At 46.2% G+C, this 23,509-nt stretch overlaps 2 protein-coding genes across 7 annotated transcripts; one reads left to right on the forward strand and one right to left on the reverse strand.

Moving 5' to 3' along the window:
• The first annotated feature begins 169 nt into the window (after positions 1-169).
• tspan4b (tetraspanin 4b) lies at positions 170-10,178 on the forward strand. Its single transcript, XM_086184771.1, has 8 exons — positions 170-453; positions 4,743-4,812; positions 4,918-5,109; positions 5,177-5,251; positions 5,524-5,619; positions 5,845-5,958; positions 6,723-6,806; positions 7,038-10,178. The coding sequence occupies exons 2-8, from the start codon at positions 4,744-4,746 to the stop codon at positions 7,104-7,106; spliced, it is 699 nt and encodes a 232-aa protein (XP_086040897.1). The 5' UTR covers positions 170-453; position 4,743; the 3' UTR covers positions 7,107-10,178.
• On the reverse strand, positions 8,276-19,884 carry bcl2l12 (BCL2 like 12). 6 transcript variants are annotated; one of them, XM_086184767.1, is made up of 8 exons: positions 19,780-19,884; positions 18,668-18,857; positions 16,996-17,194; positions 15,686-15,929; positions 14,909-15,013; positions 13,247-13,323; positions 12,538-12,801; positions 8,276-10,379 (listed from the first exon to the last, which is right to left on the reverse strand). In XM_086184767.1, the coding sequence occupies exons 2-8, from the start codon at positions 18,853-18,855 to the stop codon at positions 10,335-10,337; spliced, it is 1,122 nt and encodes a 373-aa protein (XP_086040893.1). In that variant the 5' UTR covers positions 18,856-18,857; positions 19,780-19,884; the 3' UTR covers positions 8,276-10,334. The 6 variants fall into 6 exon arrangements, with proteins under 6 accessions (XP_086040893.1, XP_086040894.1, XP_086040890.1 ...); XM_086184768.1 differs by having other exon boundaries at positions 8,276-11,218; XM_086184764.1 differs by having other exon boundaries at positions 8,276-11,648.
• Positions 19,885-23,509: the final 3,625 nt, after the last annotated feature.

Below are 23,509 nucleotides of genomic sequence, written 5' to 3' on the forward strand. Positions count from 1 at the left end.
GAGAGAAAGAGAGAGAGAACACTACAGAGTGACCTAAAATATCTGGAACAAAGAGGAACACAAGTGTGATAAGTGGGGCAGACTGAGGGGAAGAGGCTGTGGGCTGGAGGAGGGAAAAGCAACTGGAAAAAATGGGGAGGGGTGGAGCAGAGAGAGGGACGGACATGAACTCACACATCTGGAAAACATTGACGAGAAGGAGGTTAAAACTTAGATGGAAAAACACACAAAGTCAAACAGTTCACAATCAGGAAAGAAGAGCAGCTAATTGGCCAAAGGGGGTGGACGGAGCAGAGAACGCGACAGAGGACAGAGGAAGGGGAGAACTGAAGTTTGGCTGGTCCAGGGACGAATCCAGCAACGAGTCTGAGGAGGAGACACCAAAAGAGGAGAGGTTGTGGAGAGGAGAAAAACAAACTGAAGACAAGAGAAACGAGAAACCTGCAGCTTCAGGTAGAGTGAACAATGAACCCGCCTCATCCACGCAGCGGTCACTTCTGCTGATGGCTCATTTCTACGTGTGTTGAACTATAGGTTTCCTTCCATGTAGAAGGCTTTCTCTCTCTCTCTCTCTCTCTCTCTCTCTCTCTCTCTCTCTCTCTCTCTCTCTCTCTCTCACTCACACACACACACACACACACACACACACACACACACACACACACCTGGCTACCAGGGTTTGGTTTATCGCTTGAACTCACCTGTTGAGCTGAAAATATACGATTCTGGTGACAGTATTACTTTGGTCTCATATGTGGTGAGTTAATATTCAAATGAATTAATATTTTCCGCACAGAAAACTTAACTTAATTATGTTTTTTTGGTAGTCAAAGAGAAGAAAAAAACAATTTCTCTCCATTAAAGTCAAGTTGTTCTCAAGTTCAGCGTTGCTTGGAAGAGCAGAGGTGAAGAAGTGCTGGTGGGTTTATGTGGGTGTGAATGAGCTCTGGTGGGCGGCGGGTCTGAGGATCCTGGCACTTAAGTGGTTCATCAGTTTTTAATGTTTTTAATCGGTGTCCTCAGAACCGTCTTGAGGTTCTGCCTGATGTTCTTCTTGAGAACTCAAGTAGAAACGTACGTCCTCACACGTCTTTACTCAGCTCACAGCTGAGACTGGAGCTGAGCCTCAAAGGGTTGGGGGAGAAAAACAACAGCAACAAGAGTGTAATACTGCAGTTTTGAAGGTTTGCTGCTGTTTCTTACGTTCCAGTGTGGCAAGAGGTAATGGATTTACCATCAAAGGAGCTCATGACTCAACCAGCGGGGATGAACTTGAATAGCCGTCGCTGCTCAGTATGAAGCTGCTGGTTTTTATCTTCCGCCAGAGGAGAAAGAGGAGACGCTCAAATCACAAGAGCGCAAATGTACCAGGACCAAACCCGTGTGTTCACGGGTGGGGAGTGACGTCACATGTTCATTCATGCTGAAACCATCAAAAGAAACAAAACACCAGCACTCACGAGTAAATCCTGGAACTTCAATTGTGGACACATGAAACAAGCGTGTAAATGACATGTGAGATTCACACGTGATGTGATGACAGGACCCACCCGCGAATGACCACAATAATCACACCCCACAGCTGAAAGCGAGGTCAAAGGTCAAAGTGGACAATAGAAGGAAACATGTGAAGTCACTGAACCCAAATAAAACTCATCAATTTAAAAAAAAAAAAAAATGCTGCTTTCCCACTGTGTAGAACCACTGAGGACAAACAGAGTCGCAAAGTCGTAACAAATACAACCATGAAACATTTGCACTTTTCCTCTCACACTGATGTTTGTTGTGTCTTTGCTTTAAATCTCGTTTCATTGATACATTTTCTGAGATATGATGACTCTCCCTTCGGGACAACTAACAGTAGAGGTCCTGACCAATCAGCTGACTTCTCTGGCCGTCTCAGCTTTGTCAGCAGGAGAGCGTTCATTGATGCTCTGTGGTCAGCAGTGGGAAAAGAGGAGGCTTATTTCACTGTCACCGTTCCTATTTCATGAATCTTTATCTGCATTCAGTGGATTCACATCTTTCCTTTGAATTTCCACTTGAACCTTTGGCCCTGGTTTCAGTTGTGAGTTTTTAATGATTGAGTATTAAATAAATCGGCGTTTAGTCCCTCTAGCTTAGCTCTCAGGCTACCAGGCAGCCTCCTCTTCAAGTATTTGTGTCGTGCAAAAAAAAAGAGAACAAATACCGTTTTATTTTGAGGAGCATCACGTGAGAGCGTTAACTGAGTAATGGATCCACTGACGATGAAAGGACAAGAGTGCTCTTCTATTATTATATTCAGGTGCTGGCTGTGGTCAGTGCCGCCATCAAAAACAGCCCCACATCAGCAAATCATCCAGAAGTTCCCCGCCTGCTCCGAGGTTTCCTGCAGCAGCGAAACATAAGACATGCAATAAATTCGTTTTAGGAGAAATCTAATTTATATTCTAAGAAATTAGGGGAAAAAATTGTAAAAAATGTTTCGCTGTCATTGGTTTAATGGAACTCCAAGCAGGACAAACACTGACGAGACTCTTAGACGATGAGGAAATGAATAATCAGCGCCTGGAGCAAGACGAAGCGTCACTGGCTTCAGATGAGAGTTTCAGGACTTCCAAGGACCTCCTCAGCCACAGGACTATAACGTCGACGTGTCCTGATGCTCAGTGGAGTTGTGGCGCACTCTCAGAAAAGGAAAGTGAAAACTGAAGCGTTATCGTACTTTAGTTTTAACTTACAAAGCAGGAAGTACAAGGTGGAACTCATAAACATCAAAGATGTGACGATTCAGCTCCAGCTGCTTTCATGATGGTTTATGCTCATGTGACTGAGCTCTGGAAGCAACAAAACGCTGCTTTTGAAAGTCAAACCACATGAAATACCCCACCAGTCACTGCAGAATGACCCCACAGCGGTGGCTCCGCTCTGGTGGGTGGTTTCCCCCACAATCTTGTTTTTTTGATGCAAGATCGGTGCACTGAACTCTTCGGGAGTCACAAGTTTGCCGTGGTCATGGGAAATTCCTTCAGCAGTAAAATTAGGTTTACTGAGGAGGGAAGGGAGCTTCCTTCCTGTCAGCAGTTTGACTTCCTGTTCAGGGTCAGCAGTTGGAGTCCCGGCCAGTCCGAAGCCTGTAGGAACCTGCTCGCTCACACGTTTAATACACGAGTTCTTGAACTTCACTTCACCAAATCTTGTTCCGGTTAGAAATTCACTGCCGTACGCCAAGAAACGCACACATTTGTAGTTCAGAGAAGATAAAACAGACGCATGAATATCACACCATCACACATGGATCGTCATGTGAAGCTCATGAGCTGAACCAGATTAACCATATATGGGCATACGTGCGGCCAGGACCACCACGCCACCATGTTTCTTGTGTTTCCCTGTGACATGCTTGGCTGCACTGTGTGTTTGTTTGTTTGGCCTGTGTGAGCTATAGTGCCCCCTCCCCCCCTCCCCACACACACACACACACACACACACACACACACACACACACACACACTCCTCACTAATCTGTCACATCAGAGTTTCCTGGTAGTGTAATTATGGTGGCTCGCTTAACGAAACAAGCAGCAAAATGACTTTTTTAACTTTATGATGTTAATCAGCGACTAACGCTGGTGAGTGATGAGCCTCCATCACGTCACCAAGTCTCCGATTATATTTTGTGTTTTTAAGATGTTTTAACTCTCCAGTTTCCCTCCGGTCGACGTTCCCGTCGTTAGAAAGAAGCCACGGCGCAGATCTGCAGCTTCTCAACCTCGTAGCTGAATATTTCTCCCTCTCTCACTGCTGACTGGACGGGAAACAAACATATGGAAATGTGGCTTGAATTTCTCCTCATCATTTCACACAAACACTCCTTCATCCCTGCGAGCCCTGCAGTGAGCCAGAATCTGCCTGCCAGGCCGGCTCACATCTGCTTTAAGTCCCCGATCCCAAAAAAGTCATTCCACTGTTTCTATTAAGAACTTTGTAAACTTAAGTTCACTTGAAACTTCCTAGTAATGCTTTTATGTCTCACAGGCCTCTGTGGGGGATGAGATTCTGTCCTGGCCGATGAGGGACCATGAGAAAAGTGGTTTCCAGGTTGCACTTCGGCCTGGCGGTCTGTTTTCACGACCAAGAAAAAAGAATTCAAAAAGTGTTATAATCTATTTATGCAAAATTACAGTTGAAACAGCACACACACACACACACACACACACACACACACACACACACACACACACACACACACACACACACACACGATAAAAAAGCTGTTCTGTTTTTTCTTTGGAGCCTCACGTCTGCTCAGCCATGGTTACAGAACAGATCTTTTTAAAGGCTGCTAACTATTAGCTGAATATAGCATCAGTATATACATATATATATATATATATGTATAAATATATATATATATGTGTGTGTGTGTGTGTGTATATATATATATATATATATATATATATATATATATATATGTGTGTGTGTGTGTGTATATATATATATATATATATATATGTGTGTATATATATCTATATAATGTAACTGTACATAGGGCGACCTGTTCCTACAGTACCTCGAGGCCTCAGTCACTGATGCTTCATAACTACTCTTCCAGGTAGTCGCATCAAGCTAGTTTCATTTTCAGAGCAGATCCTGGTGCTGCATCCACAGGCGCTCTGATGGATTCTGCGGCGCTGACAGCGGTGCTGTGGCGATGGGTAACAAGTGAGTTCCTTGAACCCTGCTTCTCTTTTTTTCAGGATGTCGTTGTCTCGGACGTGTTTGTGCTGCGTCAAATACTTGATGTTCGTCTTCAACCTCATCTTCTGGGTTAGTGTTTGCACCATAGTCTCCCAATCATTTCTTCCTAAGAATCTGCATGTATTCATAATGTAAGCTCATGCTGAGAAGTGATGACTGCCGTCTCCTGACTAGCTGGGAGGATGCGGCCTGTTCGGCGTTGGAGTCTGGCTGTCCTTCACCCAGGCAGAGTTCTCCTCCCTCCCCCTGTCCTTCCCGTCCCTCTCAGCTGCTAATCTGCTGCTGGTCGCCGGTGGTATCACTATGGTAACAGGCTTCCTGGGTTGTCTCGGAGCCCTGAAGGAGCAGCGCTGTCTGTTGTTCATGGTAGGAGGTGGACAGAGTCTACACGTTCACTCTGAGCGCTCTCTCAACTGTCTCCTCTGCTCTGCAGTTCTTTGTCATCCTCCTGCTCCTGGTCCTGACAGAAGTTACTCTGGCCTTGGTCATACACGTCTTCCGTGATGAGGTGAGCTCGCAGTCGACAAGTTCCTGTCTGTCTGACATGTTCCAGAGCAGTGAGACAGATGATGAGGAGCAGCTGCTGGAAGGGCCAGCAGACAAGACCCTGGAAGAAGTGTCACTGTCCCGGGGGGAGGACCTCTTGCTACATGTTTTCTTCTTTCTAGTTTTACTTTAAGTTCAGTGTATCAGCCAGTCTCCCCACTGAGCAATGTTAGCACCCAAAATGTTAGCATCCACGTGAATTAGCAACTGCATGTCCTTCTTTCTGTTTGTCAGCTGGATTCTAAAGCACAGAATGAGTTAAGGGAAGGGATGAAGAAATACCAATCAGAATCGGGGTTGAAACAATCCTGGGACAACGTCCAGAAAATGGTGAGTATTCTCAGCACACAGTCATGGACTAGACTGGAGGACAAGAGAGCAGCACCAGCGAGAGCCACTCTGTCCTCCCCACACAGACATGTCTGGTTGGTTTGTATCACAGGTTAGTTTGGCTGGTACAACCTGCAGTTTGAGGTTGTGGGACACACACGTACTGAAGTAGTGTGTGTATGTTCGAGCACTCTTTCCTTCACATCGTCCTCTCTCTTCTTCCAGTTCAAGTGCTGTGGAGTGACCAATAAAACAGACTGGTATGATGTGCTGAATGGGACGCTGCCATCTTCCTGCTGCACTGTGGGGACGGACCCGTGCACTGATGGATGGGGGGAGGTGAATCTACGTGGCTTTAATGTCAAAGTTCATTTTCCCTCTGATGTGCTCGCGTCACAGTGAGGGACGCGTCCTTCACGGGTGCCGCTCGGCCCGTGTTCATCATTGCGTGGGCCTCTTGCACCCCTGCGCTGCCTCACTGAGGAGGGCGGTGCTCAGCAGACCACATGAGCTTTTGAAGAAGAATACATGTACATGCACACATACATGTGTATCTTTCCATGTGAACAAAGGTTAAAGCTTCTTTTATGAATTTGCTTGATCAAATTTATGTTGTCAGCGTAATTAAGAGCTGAATGACCACTTAGTTTTCACAATTTCTTCCTTTTCTTGACACAAAAGAAGGGAAAAAAAAACAACAGGAACGCAATTTAAAGGAGCGTCAGTTACTGGTGCATCAATAAAGAGCACGATCCACCAGTAGCACGGAGAGACACGTGGCCAGCACAAACCCTGATACTGCTATTGTTGTAATTTCTTAATAATAAACCCCAAGAGTGAACGCTCCGAGCTACAAATCCAGATTAAAACAACTAAAATGACCGTCTCTGATTCGTTGACTTCTATGCTGCATGATGTTGTGTACTCATGTAAAAGGAGGCGCTATTAACATCCTCATGTAAGAATTAATACTCTCACACATCTGGAACAGATCAGGTTGGCAACTCACTCCTCGCAGCTTTGTCGTTGTATCTTTGTTTTGACTTTCACACATCACCACCCCAGAGCTCAGTTCTCTCTCTCTCTCTCTCTCTCTCTCTCAGCCCTGCTACCAGAAGGCCAGGCAGTGGCTACTGGCTAACATCCCCTCCGTCCTGGTGTTTGGTGTGTGCATCGGTGTCGTGCAGGTATTTCCCTCCTACATTGGATTCATTTATTTTTTCCATGTATTTAGCTGGAAACGTTGCAGCTGTGGCATTCATAAAACCTCCAGAAGAACACACGCTGCCTCTTAGAGGCCCTGGCAGAGTCTTGCCTAAATAACCCTGCAAGTGATTTACAAGAACTTGCCACAGTCACCGATTCACCTGGCCAGTAGGTTGCGATTCTGACATGTTTCTGTCCTGGTCTCTTGTCAGATCTTGGCCCTGGTCTTCTCCATGCTGATGTACTGTCAAATAATGTGTGCAGAGAAGTACTTGGACTGACAGGAGAGCTGCTGCTGACTGAGATGCTGCTCTGGGATCTCAAAATACTCCCTGAATGTGATCCAAACAGACCCAGGCGCTGAAGCGCTTACGCTGGATTCAAGCCTTGAATAAGTGTCTTTGAAGTGTCTGGGGTTATCAAACCCCTGAACCTCCTGCCGTGATGTTTATCCATGCTGGTAACACTGTGACAGACTGAGGAGGCGGAGCTAACGAGATGCTGAGGGCCCATTTGTAATATAACTATGATGCATCTCAGCGTATTAAGTCAGATTAATATACTGCCATTAACCACTTTGAACCTTCAGACTAAACAAATGACGATGATCAGTTACAATGAAGTCACATGTCTGTTGTTTTGGGGCTTATTTGTGTGTACAAATCTGTGTAAAATGATCTTAATGATTTTCCTGCTCTGACACAGTTACAACAGTTACTACAACAGTTACTACAACAGTTACTACAAAAAGTTATTCAGCAGTACAAACATGTCGTTACTCACAGGTCGGCGTTTTACTGTCCAGTTGAGAACCAAGAGGAGAGGCAACCATAATTTTACAACCTGCTTGTGTGAACGGAAAAAAACCCAACACTGAATTCATTTTGCTCCAAAATGCAATCCTGATATTATTGCTAGAGTATATGGGGACTTTGTTGCGGGTCAGTGACTGAGTGAGCTGTGCCTCGAGTGGTCAGGTCCCCGTCGGCCTCTACGAGCTGATCTGAAGTCACGTCCTGGTGCTGCAGTGTTCAGTTCACATGAATAAAGCCTGATGTAGCAACTCTACATCAAAGTTACACCGTTGTCTTCACTTGATGCACAGAAAAATGATAGTACATGTTCTCTAGCTCCGCCCAGTGAACGCAGGAAGTGATATTTGCACCACGGTGCAGCATTAGTCTGCTCCCCCACATTATCAGGCTATTGTCATAGCAGTAATTATTACCATAGCTATTAATAAATCACAACTGCATGCTCTATCAAAAACTGACATCCCAGTCACGGTGCTGTGTTTTGAAACAGCTCATTATAGTTAGTCTGGGAGATACTGGGGGCCGGGGCCTCCCCACAGCCGATGCACCGGTGTGAACCGCTTACAGGTTTCCTGCATGTAGCAACGTTGTCCTGAGTGGGAAAAAGGTTACCAGTCCAAGGCAGCTCTTCTCGTTTCATTAAAACGCCTTTATTAGTATTGGCTTAATATGAAAAACTCCAACATGTCTCAGCCCAACTCGCCTTCATCAGGAAGAGGTGCACAGGTGTCAATCATCACATGATGAATAGGCAACATGGCTGATAGATGATATACAGCTCTACCATTAACAACCTCCAGGATACCGCTTATTATGCCGAATATTTCAGTGTTTCCTGTATAAAAGCACTACTGTAAATAGTTGCTCCATGTGGCTCGTGGGTTTATTCACAATTGTGTATATTATGTCAGACGTGTAATCTATGTGATGTATGTTAACAAATGAATTGTAATATGTTGCTGACAGGCAGCACGGTGGAGCAGTGGTCCTCACTGTGGCCCCCCAGCAAGAAGGTTGTGGGTGAAGCCCCGGCTGGAGCACGGGGTCTTTCTGGGTGAGTCTGTCCCACAGTCAAGAGGGGACCAGGTTAATCCAGACTCTAAATTGACTGTAGGCGTGGCTGAGAGAGCCAATGGTTGTCTGTCTCGCGCTGCGTCCGAATAGCCAAGTAGGTCTGATCGTAGGTCACAGAGCAGGTCGTAGGCTGTCCGAAACCACAACTGGCGTGAGTAGCGACCTACATCGCAACCTAAACTCCAACCTAAACACGCCCACATTGTAGGTCGGTTCAGGTGCATCCTATGGAGCCACCTATGGCCCACAATGCACCGCGGACTTCTTCTTCGTCCCCTAAAAACCTGTGGACCCGCAAGCCAAGTTTGTGCCACCAACAGTCTCCCTTTCTTATGCAACACCAACATTTATAGTCGTTGTTGATGACTAAAGGTGCATTCACACCAAACGTGACGTGTGAACACACCTTTACAGGTGCGTTAATGTGCTTCATAATAGAGAATGACTGAAAGGTGTGTTCAGAGTGGAGTGCAGTACCACAGCCAGGCCAGCAGGTGGGGCTTTCGTTGGTGCTGTCTACCTAATTGCGGTATCTGTGCTCTGCCAGCAGAGGTCGTGCTTCACCACCAATCTTCTAGGGTGTCCGAATGATACCGCCGTGTTTAGGTTGTAGAAGTAGGCTGTAGCGGTAGGTCGTAGCAGTAGGACGTGGGTTGGTACTTGGCAATTCGGACGCAGCCTATATGTGTTGGCCCTGCCATGGTCTGGTGACCTGTCCAGGGGGAAGGCTGCTGGGATAGGCTCCACCCCCCACCACCCTGAACAGGATCGGAGGTAGAAAATGGTTGGATGGATAGATGTGTTGCTGACCCCTAGCGGTTGTTAATGGTAGAGCTGTATATCATCTATCAGCCATGTTGCAACCTCTCCTGCTCTTCCTTTTTTCATTGTCCCGAGTGGATCAGAAAGCATCATCAGCATCTCTGCAGCAAGCAACTGTGCGGCTCTACAGCTGTGAGTTCTTGGTCCCCAGATTTACAAACTTCTCATTCCACTTAAAGTAAAAAAAAAACAAAGCAACCACTTTGGCAACTTTATGAGCAAAGTGCTGTTAGAAATGAGTTGGTGAAATCACAGCAGTGTTTCAATTAAATGGAGATTTTTTGTGGAAGGGTTATCAACAGTTTCAGCCGCTACAGAACCCACACCAGCTGCTCAACAATGTGAAGCAGGTGGTTTCATGGGGAAGCGTCTCACATCAGCAGCACGCCACCACCGGTCATCGACTCACTCACACACACACACACACACACACACACACACACACACACACACACACAAGTAGAAGAGGCATGTTTTTATACAACACAACATAAAAAACATCCTTACATGGCACATAAGTCAGTTATGTACATTTCTTTTTTTCTTGCAGCTTCAGTGCGCTCCTTCATGCATTCATCAACAACCTACAGTGCACGGATCATGACAACATCTTTAGAAAATGCCCTTAAAAATAAAAAAGTAACTTTTTGAACCGTGAACAACTCTGAAAGTCATTTTTTCAAATAAAAAAAAGGAGGCTGCATATCACCAGTTTCTTGGTTGAAGGACTGGTTCTGTGCAATCCAACAGTACAATCATCAGTTATTGAAAAAAGAGAGTTCAGTTCTTTGCAGCTGCTCACATTAGCATCGTGTCACACGGCGAGGAAAGAAGAGACTCGCCCTGAAAAGAGCAGAGACCCGTAGAGTGAGAGAGTTGAAGCTGCTCCCGTAGGTCACACCGATGACGGACTGCAACGACCTTCACTTCGTTGTGGTGTAGTTTGGCCGTCAGCATTCTGACAGTTAGGGGACCGAGATCACAGTCCGGAATCTGACTTTGATCTGAGATCAAAGCGACACTTTGAGATCAGAGGGAGAACTCCGATCCCTACGGTGAGTCTGTGAGCTGCTTCCTGGGAGGCCAAACTACGCAGCTGGTAAATGTCAGTAAATACAGGAACGCCCACCTGACGTGAGACGCTGACATGGGATCAGCTGGTGTAGTAGCCATCAATATATTAACATTACTTCAACGCACAACTAAAAACTACAAATAAACAAACGATCTCAAGAAATCCTAAGAATATAAATAAGTGTGGAAATAACGCCATTTTCAGTAGCACTGACAGCAATCTTTGTTTCATGCTACATGTAAAAGTAGCTTTTTGCTGCTGTCAGACCAGTGAAAGTAGTTAATAATAAAAACCGTATGGATGCACGGTAAATTTAGTGGAAGTTATTGAACAGCAACGTGACCATAGAAAGTACTCACAGGAGATTTTCCCTGAGTGATTAACGATAAAATTGATCTCCAGATCCAAGAAATCAGAACATCTGGTGGAATCTGCTCTTCACAGTCCGCGATGGAGAAGGTTCTCTGTGTGAGAGGGCAGGCGGCGCGCGCTCATCCGTCTCTCTTCTCTTTGAGTTCAACCTTCATCAGTGTTGCTGGAGTAAGAAAGTGTGAGCCCTGAGAGCTCAGTCGTACTCCACTCGCTCCGTCAACTCTACAACGTTCTCCTAAGGGTGAAATAAAAGGGCACAAACAGCGGAAATGAAAGCTCCAAACACACAAACAGCCCAGGCCTGAGCTGAGCTCTGGGAGATGTTGCGTTCTTCGGCGTAGCCAAGTTCAGTTCAACCACTCCAGAGTAGAATAATCCACGTCCCTTTCAACAGACTCAGACGTACTTGAAAGACGCCATATTGCACAAGTCTGATGTAGGTGTGAAATGGTACAGGGGAGATACTGGTAAATACGAGCCTGATGCAAACAGGCGACGGTGCTGCTCGTCTCTCCCTCGTCTCCAGTGCGAGAGCCTCTGGTACAGATTTGCAGCAGGTACACCTCCGAAATGTCCTCATATCCATGCGTGATAACGGCCTCAAACCACAAGGATATTCCCAGTAAACTCAGCCTGTCCCCACTGGGTCCCACGCTGATCCACATCTTTGGTGATGAGAACAGTTGACTTGCACTATGACAAATAAAGGTTCCAATAATGGGTTCTTTTATCTAAACATTTGCTCCTGGTGAGAGTTGGTCAAAGGCTCTTTTTAAAGCCAGCAGTTCCATCCAAAAGATTCTTTATGGAAGAAAGAATTCCTGGAGAATTGTTGGGATGGAGGAGTTTGCTTGTAGACCAGTAAATACGTTCATCAGTAAACAACTCAGCCATTTGTACCAAACCTGAATCTCAGTTTCAAGCCAACGTTCCAGCCTACGGAGTCGAACTTCAGCTTCACTTCCTAACCGAAGCTGATGTTATCTACAGAGACCTGATGAGAGAGTCTGCTACCCCTGGACTGAGGGAGGGTATAGGGTTCCCCTTCAGAAAGGGAGTTCATGCAAAGTAACTAGAGCCTGTTTGAGGAAGAGAGGAAGCTTCAGTTTAGACTCAGTTAGGGGAGCTAACGCAGTCCGCAGCAGGTTTCCTTCAGTGACGTCTCCTCTCACAGAGCCAGAAACCTTGTTTCATTTCCACGGTCGTTCATCCAGTCTGTACCACAGGTGAGTCGATCAAACCCTCTGCCACCATGAATAAACCAACAGTCACCAGAAATCCTCAGAAACAAGGTGGTGATTCCTTTGGGGTTAAAAGCGTCAGCGGCAGACTGAGTGGATGTGTTGATCTACACAACCCACAGCAGCTAATCCACGCGTTTCATCTGCGCTCTCAGCGACAAGACTCTGAACCGCTGCAGGTCAACAAGGTTACCAACAACACTGCGTCTGTGTGTTTATTAGCACACCACACAGGGAGGTGAGATCCGCTCACAGGACACACACACAAAATCTGTTCATGCAGATCAAACACGCAAGTAGTGACATCACTTACCCATCCTCCATGGTTCTTTACCCAGGGGGCAAAGGTCTCCATGTAACATTCTGCAAAGCCTCGCATGCGTTGCGCGCCCGTGGCTGTCACGATCCGTCGTGACACCTCCATGGTGACAGCCATTCGTCTCAAAGTTGGGCTCGGTGCTGGGGGCAGGGCCGGCGCCTCGCACACCTGACTGCTGCTGACTGTGTCGAGGAGCCTGGCAAATGATCCGTACGATAGACGAGCCAGTTTGGAGCGCAGGAAGGGGTCCGACTTGATCTACAAGACGGTGAGTCATCAGTGGAGGCGGGGACTCCAATCATCAATCTGATGTCTTCGGATGGCTGGTAACTCAAATTGAATTGTCTTGTGACGTAACTTAGATTTATTTAACTTTCCAGCCAAAAACTACAAAAGGCCAAACTAGACGCTCACTCTCATTGGTCAGGATTCCTCTCAGAGTCCACTCAGGAACAAACCCTTCATTTTGTAGGCAGAAGGACACTCATGTGAAGGAAGTCGCCCACAAAACCAACTCAGCTCATAAAGAAGAATCCACCGACGTCTGAACCAACTTATTAACTTCAATATTTGTGAAAAGCAAAAAAAGACTAAACAAAACATCAAAATCTCCCATCAACAGCAGTGACCACAACATGGATCATTAACTTTGACTAATTATTACAATTATAAGAGAGCAAACCCATGAAGATAAATTGCCTACCTTAGAGTTCATTGCATCTCCCTCAGAGGACAGAATGTCAACGAGCTGCTCCACCAGCATTTCTTTATCGCCCACTCCTAGAAGAGGAAGCAACGGCTTCAATCAGATGAAATGAAACTGACGATTGAGAACAAAGTCTTCCTTCCTGAAGGCTCTTGGACAGTTTAGCTGTTGCTAGCCGTCAGTCTCCATTAGCTTCAAGCTAGACATACTTGGCCTGCTCTTTCTGCCTGCTGGAGTCCCATAGGAACGATCCGGCCCGAACCCGGCTCCAGCACAGAAGCGGCTGCGTTAGTAATATTTTTGTTGGCCATACATGAGGAGGGTCATTCATCATCAGGGGTTCTACCACTCTCACCATGGTGCAGCTCTCCACCGGCACACAGCTCCATCAGCTGGTAGCCAAGGTAGCATTGTAGTGTTTTAAAACTAATATCAAACAGACTAGACTCATTTTTCAGAGGCTCCACCAGCGCAGCTACCACACACAGTACCACACACAGTACCACACACAGTACCACACACAGTACCAGTGCTCCCCCACTCGTTACAGTTCCCTGACATCCCCCCCCCCCCCCCCCGGCAGCCGGGCAGCTGGAACAAAGAGGAACAGCTCATTCTCCTGTAGGACCGGTTCCGTGACCACGGCTCCCCGGGCCAACACAGCTGTTCTGGTACTTTGTTGCTGAGGTTTCATCCCTTATGAGCGGTGCAGGGAGTCTGAGAATCTTGAATGAAGTGACAGACAGTAACAGACAGACAGACAGACTACTTTATTAATCCCTTTTGGACGTTCCGCCAGGGAAATTGCACAAAAACCACAAACAAGTCAACGTTTGCGTTATCAAATGTCTTTCATCGCTTGATCCCACAGCAGAACGACTCCTGGGTGAGAAACTGAAGCGGCACACAAAAGTCCTTTTGTGACTTGTTAAAGTCTGGCCAGGTTCCGCTGCTCAGCTGAGTTCAAACACTGAGGGAACCCCGGACTTAGAACTCTCAGGAGCCGAAGCACATCAGCGCACAACACAGAGTAACAATCCCTGACAACGGGAGAACGACAAGGAACCGAATCCGAAATTAAAGAGGAACCCCCCCCTTTGTTCTATGTAGAGCTGTAAAATAGTTTTGTCTTTCGTGATGTGTTCCAGGATCAGAGCAGACACAGCAGAATGGGAATGGGAATCCCGTCAAGCTTTACACACACACACACACACGCACACACACGCACACACACACACACACACACTGCACACTTACATACCAAAACACAGAAACATGTAAACATGCGGTGTTGAAATCGACATGTCCGCGTCATACTGAAGAACTGTCGTCAAAACCTCCACCATAGTTTACACCAGACCTGCTTTTACAACTCTGACATCTCAAAAACATGACAAAGTGTTCTGAATATCATTTTTACAAACAGGGACGAGAGGACTTGGGATTCTTTCACGCTGACTGATAGAAATACAGAATTCTGAGAGATGGACTGAGGGTTTTTGCAGCTGAGTTTTGCTGTTTGTTGGGCAGTGCACACACAGTCTGAAGAAGCTGTTTTAGCTCTGTAAATGCAGTGGTTTGCTTCATCTGTGTGTGTGTGTGTGTGTGTGTGTGTGTGTGTGTGTGTGTGTGTGTGTGTGTGTGTGTGTGTGTGTGTACCTGAGGGAGACGGGGCTGTGGGGGTCAGCTTCTTTACACTGGTGGAGTTCTGAGCGATCTTTTCCAGCCTCTCTGCGACCTCATCGTAGAACTCAGGTGAGTGACCTTCATCCGCCGAGAGGTGAAGAGAATCATTCAACAGCCAACATTCCCCTCCGTATAACCATCCCTCCCTCCATCCCTCCATCCCTCCATCCCTTCATTTTCTGTGCCACATATCTGTTAAGGGTGATGGGGGGCTGGAGCCTGTCTATATATAATATATAATATAACACATGCATATTATTATGCTGTTAACATAGGAGCCAACATGTATCCACTGTGTTCTGATTATAAAAAGATCACGCGCTCATGAAGTTGTTCTCCTTCATGGACTTTCTTAAGTTAACGGTATCAAGTTAGGACTGAGACGGTGATCTGGAATGTGTTGAAGTGTTCAGGAAGGCCAAAGAAGGTGATTGGTTGAGATTTTTTCTGAGAGTCGGCTGGTTCAAGTTAGCAAGCAGGTCCCTGTGCCTGGGAATAAGAGGTACATGTCTGCAGGTAGGCTTCTCTCGGTGTGAAGGAATAACTCTCCTGCTCTGGCCCGACTCTGAACCCACGGGCGCAGACAGAGGTTGCACCAGGTCACAGCGTCAACCGCTAATATTTTAGCTTTCGTTCAGTGTCTTATTTGTGGGATTTCCCTCAAAAAAACAAACAGGTCCAAACACAGGTGATCAAACTAGCTCTTTTATGGCGCTAGCGTGAGTGCGGGTGGATGTTTAGCTAACTCACCAGGTGAAGTCACGGTGGGCCTCGGCTCTGGAGTTATGGTGATGGCCAACGTGCTCGGCCTCTGGGGAGGAGATCCCTGTCCCTCTTTGCGCTGCTTTTCTTTCTCCTGCTTTTCCAACCTTAACTTGAAGAACTTGGAGATTCTCCTCTTAATCTCCTTTCTGCTGAGTTTCTTGTGTGGCTTCTTCTCATCATCATCATCATCATCATCATCCGATGAAGGCGAGGGAGCCTCAGCATCTTCCTGTGGGAAAGAGTTCTTCCAGTCAGGAGGGAAGTGCTTATCCTGTTAAGGGTCTTGGAGGTGGAGCCTATCCCAGCAGCCTTTGGGCGAGAGGCGGGGTTCACCCTGGACGAGTCGCCGGTCCATCGAACCGGGGCTCAAACCTGGAACCGTCTTGCTGCGAGGCGACGGTGCTAACCACTGCTCCACCCTTTCTACCAGATACACCGCATTCACTACATAAATCCCCCAACGGAGTCATGAGTTTATTATTATTTATTATATCAATCGTCACATCAGATTTACAGATGCGGTTCTCTTTTACACAGCAACTCTTCAGTCTTTCCTGGTGGTTTCTTGTCTTGTTCTACCTGTTTCATCTCATCTCTGTGTTTTCCTCGTGTGTGAATACCTGCCCCACCTTGAAGTGCTTCGCATGCATCCAACAGTTCCCCTTTATAGACTTTCTGTGCCAGTTCCTCTTGTTCCTGGTGACATCGTTCTAGCGGTGCCATGCGAGGGTTCAGCAGTGACCTGACCTGAGTACTGCAGCGCTGCTGTACTGATCGTCTCTGTACTCTGTTTCTTTCTTTTCCTATTTTTTTTTATTAAAGTGCGTGTATTTGAAACAGGAGTGTGTGAGTGGTGTTTGAGCTTGAGCTCAGCACAGCTTGTTACACTAAATATAACAGGCTGAATGTTGAGGAACAGTAGAAATGCATCACCGGTTCTACAACATCTGCAGCAACAACAGAAGCTCCATCTTGTTTGTTACAAATTTTCACGCAGCACCACGAGGGTGGTTCCTTTGGACGGCGACATGCTCGGGGACCGTCTCATTTCCTGTTCCAGTTGTTTCTGCGCTCACGTTGATGTCACACAATCGCAGTAAAATAGAAACAACAAGCAGGAAGGCGCGAGTCCCACAGCCCATCTTATCGTCTCAGTTCTGACTGCTAGAGAGCGTCTCTACAATGTTTCTGTCTTCATCAGGACGCCAGAGCGTGAAATATTCATATCTTATCTGTGTAGACGGGTGCTGTTGAGGATATTGTATAAATACTACTCATATACAGTACTTCCTTACTTTGGGCGGGTCTCTGAGGTGCTTGCTTTCTCTTTCCAATGAGCTTTTTGGATCTTTGGCCGGGGAGCGCATGGCGTTACGGAGGGGCAACTGCTTGATGAGGTCCTTGAATCCCGTCTTCTTCTCATCGGCTGAACTCGCATCCTCAGCCTGAGAATCGCAGCCATCACTTGTGGTCCTCTGTGACCTGGAACTGGCGCTGGACACCGTGGAAGAGTAAACAACAGAAAACAAGGAAGCTGATATCACGTGACTCAACACAGTGACATACCAGGGTTAATAATCATCGTCGCTGCATCCTGATACTGAACCTCTGAGTCAGGGAATCTACCTGTCTCACTTCCGTTTGGTCTTAAATGTGTGACTTGTGTATGAAAATGCATCAACACCCCATGGGAACTCAGCATACTCTGTTTCTAAGTTCATGAGTTTGACTGTGCTTTTGTGGGGTCAAAGCTAAGAGCCCCCCCGAGAAGATACTCGTAAGCCTTTACTTTAAGTCAGAATACTCATTTACACACTTGTATTTTCACACCGAGTGAAGTTGGCTTGCGAAACGCTCAACGTTGTTAACATTCCAGGACTGAAACATCCGACCCTCAAGATTCTTGTTTCAGGTGCGACATAAATTTATTTTTATGGTTGCAAACTAATAGTTGCCAGAAAGCTTCACTCGCACAGTCGTGTCCCTTCATAATCGACAAACACACGGGTGAATGTGGAGACCCGAGGGTGCCATTTGTGGTTTTGTTTGTAGGTTTGAGTGTGGTTTGGTTCCAAAAAACTAAATAAGTAGAACCGGATATTTTAAACGCTGTGTTCCAGTGAGACGTCATCTCAGCTTAAACTGGTAACCAGAATACAAACTACAACCAGCAAAGAGAAGAGGAGGTCCAGGCTCAGATCTCTGCTGACCACATTGCACCTGAGCCCCTCATTAAAGCCCCCCCCCCCCCCCCCCCCACACACACACACACACACAGGTTCAGGAGCAGGCTACCTGGTCCTTCACTTCCCTCGGTCTGTCTTTGTGGTGTGTGGAAAGAAACCAACAGTGTTCAGACAAGACATTTCTTCTAAGGAGGCTGTGAGGTGAGCTGCTGTGAGGGAGACGCGTGGTGAGCGCAGCGTCACACCCACCTCCAACTCCAGGGTAAATCAGTCCACACACATCTGGAGATGAATCTGTGTGGCTCCTACATCCGCCAGTCACAGCTGCTTAATTCTGTGACTGGCCGTACAAACGCTGTTGGCTTCGACCACAATGTGCGCTCTCTTTAGCTGAATATGACTGTTTTGATCTGAGGAACTGAAGACCGGCGATCTCCTGCTGACCATCACGTTTGAGCTAGGATTGTATTTCCTGCTAAGTTTCGTTAACTTTTTCTTTCTTTTACACTCAGCAGGTCTTTGTCACAGCAGCTGTAACCACAGGTGGACCTGGTGAAGTGCATTATGGTCCACCGTCACTCCAGACACAGCGAGCGCGACACCAGGACCCAGAGCCATAATCTGGGTTACGATTTACACCTGATTCATGTCCCTAATAAACCAGGAAAAAACATGGTCGGTAATATTCTCCTTGAGGGACAAATTCACTTTTAGAGGAGAAAAAATAGACAGGAAAGACAGAATAATGCATAAACAGGAAGTCCAGACAGGTATTTGTTACCGGTATTTGTTGTGATCCCTGTAGGCCCCTCCTACTATGCCAGGTCTCTCTTTCAGGGGGATGGCGATGGTGCGATGAAGGAACGCCTGGAGGACCAAGTGTGTCTCAGTCTTGATCTCCACCAGGGAGATGGAGGAGACGGAGGAGATGGAGGAGACGGAGGCGCTGCGGGCCGTCGACTCTGACATCACTGGCAAAGGGTTAGACAGAGAAGATCTTCCTATCGTGTGGTTGGAGCACTCAAGAGTTGGCGCGGTGCTGGGGGACGTTATTCCATCGGAGGCTGCGGATCGACCTGCATGCTCCTCCTTCTGCCTGACTATTTAAATGATGTTGGCCCAGGCCGGCACCCCGTAAAAACATCAACCTGAATATAAAAATACTACAACAATCACAGATGAAGGAAGTCACCAGGACCCCTGCACATCCACCTGGTGAGGTGCTGCTGTGTAAAGTCTCCATGTTGTTGTGACAGCGTGAATTGTGCAACACCACAACGTAGTGACGGTAACACAAAGGCTATTAAAAAAAACGCAGGTCCGCTGCTGGAGAGCAGGGGAAAAGAATAAATTAGCTTTACTTTGAAATAATAGTGTTCGACTGAATTCTTCTCGTCATATAATTTACGCAAGACTCGTTTTCCTTCGTACGTGATGTGTTACGTCATCTTAAAACAATAAACTGTTACAATAAAGTTTGTTTCTACGGGTCTGTTTCCCACACCTCTTCCTTGTTTGCATCCTAGTCAACAAGCGCCCCTTCGGATGGACCACCAACACTCGGGATAACTCGGGTCAGGGTATTGCGTGACCGAATGGTGCCGCCGAGCGAATTCTCGCGAGACTTCAAAATGCCGGCTGGACGCTCGGTTACAACCACCCGGAAACCCAAATATGAGCGTTAAAAAAAGTCCATTTATCACACCGGTAACCGCGACTACGGCCACTGGAACACTGACACAAAGAGTGGACGACCTGGGGGTTCCAGAGGGACACAGACCCCGAGACCCCTGAACTCAACTTTTTCAGTTCGTTTTTGAAGACTAAGTTGACCTGCGCGGCACAGGAAGCCGAACCTGGAGGTGAATGAACGACTGTCATTAAAACACTCACCTGGGAGAACTTCTGCTCGCTCCTGTGCCTGAGTGTCGTCCTGCCGGGCTGAGATTTGTGCTGCCTCCGCTCCCTCTGGCTGGTGTGACCACCACCGCGGGGAGGAGCAAGCACCAGGCTGGGAGCAAGGCAAGGCAAGGCAGTTTTCTTTGTAGAGCCCGTTTTCACAAACAGTTTGTCTCCAGGCTTCATGGCATCATAACAACATCCTCTGCCCTCAGACCCTCACATTGACTGAGGAGAAACTCCATAGAAAACCTTTAACAGGGAAAAATCTGAGAAACCTCAGGGTGAGCAACCAGCCAGAAACCAGAAACATCGCACACAGTTTCAGATTCTAGCAGGTCGTCATGTGCCAGGTTGTGAATGTAAAATACAGACACAAGTTCCATGGTTTCAGTTCCAAGTGAACAAAGTACCACAGGAAGAAAAGGTTCTCCAGGAGTTTTAGCGCAATGGGACATCTGAACAGGGCCGGATTAACACTCCACAGTGCCCCGGGGCAACAACCTGTTAGTGCCCCCCCCCCCCCCCCCAAACCCACAAACCCAACCAACACCGCGGTATCAACAATTAACCACAAAAGATTATAATATTGTCCTACCTATTTTCAGTATATTCTTTAAACTTTCCGCCTTTTTAAAATCCCTGTCCTTTTTTAATTTTCGTTTAGTGCTCCCACTAAGCTGACCACCAGGTTTCTCCATTTTTTTTTTTTAATCGAAATCTCCCTTGCCTTGATTGGCATCACCATTGCTTTGACCCGCCCCACGGCAGGCTGACGACCAATGAGGGGGCTCTGCCCCTCAACTTGGACTTGCGCTGACAAAAGCTACAGCGGCAGCTGTCAGGCTTAAAGCATAGTGAGACGAATATTTTTTTTTGCTTTTGCACTGATTGCCGCGGGGCCGCGGGATCCTTAGAGGGCCCGGCCCCTGGGCAACTGCCCAGTTGCCCTAATGGTTAATCCGGCCTTGCATCTGAACATTTAGAAAGTAAATTAGAAGTTTAATCTTTCAGTGACTGTTGTTTGTGGCGAATGAGTGTCCTGTCCTGCAGAGGCTCCGTGTTCCTCCAAGCGTCCCTCTGACTTCTTTGCAGAACCTCAGTCAAAACAGGAGTGTGATCAACTGAATTAATAATAATGATAATAATATTAATGATAATAATAATGACTGCTGATCCTGGACTGAGACATTCAAGATAAGGACATTTGGGAGTAAATATTCTTCCAAGTAACGAAATAAAACTCAACAACTGACCAAGAAACTGAGCCAGGCTCTTGATAATCTAATATAAATGTATAAATACATCTCACACACCAAGAAATGTTGGGTTATTTTGGTAACCCAGTTCATGTGTTACTAGTGTTGAGTTAAATTTTGGGGTTATTTTTATCAAGAGTTACCATTTTCTGGGTTGTATGGCTAATATTTTAACCCAGTTTCTGGGTTTTCTAGGTTATGCACCATTTTTGGGTTGTTTTTCAGAGAGTAACCCAATTTAAGGTTAGAGGCTTGGTTTATTGTTTTTTGTTTTTTTTTTCAAATTAAAAAGATTTTTCCTTGAAGGGGAGTATATGATGGCGAAATCTCATTAACATCATTAGTAAATCTCATTAACATCATTAATAAATCTCATTAGCATCATTAGTAAATCTCATTAACATCATTAGTAAATCTCATTAACATCATTAATAAATCTCATTAGCATCATTAGTAAATTGCATTAACATCATTAGTAAATCTCATTAACATCATTAGTAAATTGCATTAACATCATTAATAAATCTCATTAACATCATTAGTAAATCTCATTAACATCATTAGTAAATCTCATTAACATCATTAGTAAATCTCATTAACATCATTAGTAAATGACCATACACGGCCATGTTGGTGGTAATAATAATAACAATAATAATGATAATAATAATTGTAATAATAATGGCTGTCTGCCATTTAAACTAAATTGGGCCTGGAATCCTAGAAGAAGAAGAAGAAGCAGCGCAGTGGGCGGAGTTTGGATTCCTCAACTCCTGGTTTGATTGGGTCACCGCCTCGCGCTCCCTGTGTTTCTCCTGATTCCTGATGTGAACTCCATTAGAAGGAGTCGCCTCCTGTATTGAAGGTATGGACTTGTTAGCAAAGATTGTGTAAGATTACACGCTTGTACAGGATTGACATCACGTGAACTTGTTTCTGTGTCCACGTGTCCCCGTTGCTGACTCAGTTTAGCTTCAGTTCGTTAACAAGTTTTTCGATGTTCGATGGTTTGGTCGTCCTTTTCTGAACCAGCATTTGTGTTAAAATTGGGTTATTTTTTTAACCCAACTGTTTTTGGTGTGCAGTCACGCTGAGAACCTGTCAGGAGCTCAGGCTGACAAATCCAGCACGTTTGAACGCGTCTCAGAGGCAGCAGGGGAGCGTTCCTCTTGAAGCTGCTGGAGAGACGGCGTAATGATGGTGGAGGAAATGTGTTTGTCCGGTCAGAAGGTCAAAGCTATCCCACCCATTAGGATCTACAACGCTACAGCTGGTCGAAGGCTCACAAGGACAGATGAGCACATGCCGCGCGTTCGAATCCCTTTTCTCGTCTTCCTTACTAGTTCATCCACTTTTCCTCATCCCTGACGAAAAAGGTCACGGGGTCAAGGAGAGATGGTGAGGAGAACTCACGAGGAGATAAAAGTAGAGGGACAAACTTTCAATAAGATCTGTAGACTGGTGAGGTTCTAAATCCTTGGAATCATTCCGTAACCCTTGCCAGCTTTATGGAAATTAAAAGTTCTTGATCGCAGAGCCTCTGAAGGCTCTTTCTGGTGAGGAACGGCTCACATAAACATGTTCTTCTTTTGCAGAACTTTTGCAGTTTTTATCGGTCAAAGTAGCTTTCGTCCACAACCCCAAACTCGTTGTCTCGACCAGACTCTAGGAACACTAAAACCTGACTCCAATCAGCTGCTTTGAGGTCATTAATTCAAGGGTTCACATAGATTTTCCTCAAGCACTATGAGGATTTTCTGGTTATTCTTAATAAAGACATCCATCCATGTTATTCCGCTTATTCCTGTTAAGGGTCGCAGGGGGTGGAGCCTATCCCAGCAGCCTTCCCCCTGGGTGGGTCACCAGTCCATGGCAGGGCCAACACATAGAGACAGTGTAGATAAATTTATTTATATATTTGCTTAAACTGTAGTTAAATTTATACATATATTTACTTCAAATAGAGTGCAGGTAACACAAGGCAGTGCAGCACAGACCAGACTGTATAAGAGTGGACAGGTGAAAGGTCACAACAGGGACTAGCAGGAGTGTAGCTCATGCTAGCATCACTCCCTCAAGCTAATTAAGTCAGAACAGAGTCCACAGAATTTCTACGGTAGCATGAAGTGGTGGGAGTCAGAAGTAGATAAGAGCAAGGTGGTGGATCAGGACAAGAGAGGTTTGATCTTCACAGCTGCAACAAGAAGTCTACGATGGGAACAGATGGTGCTGGCACGCGGGCAGACAGAAGATTCTGCAAAATAACACAAAGATCAAAAATACACACTTGAAGCAGAAGCGATCCCATCAGCACCTCCTTGTAACACATAAAACTGGAGAAGATAGTGAGATCGTTGGACTTCTTGCCCCAACGCCAGGGACGACGCATCTGCGTATGCTGACTCCAGGACAGGGAGACCATCTCCAGAGCTCTGGACTCTTTCCTGTTAATAATAATAAATAAA

The sequence above is a fragment of the Aulostomus chinensis genome, chromosome 18, assembly GCF_037954235.1.
Source record: "Aulostomus chinensis isolate RoL2024-O1b breed Wild chromosome 18, RoL_Achi_v1.0, whole genome shotgun sequence".
NCBI lineage: Eukaryota > Metazoa > Chordata > Actinopteri > Syngnathiformes > Aulostomidae > Aulostomus > Aulostomus chinensis.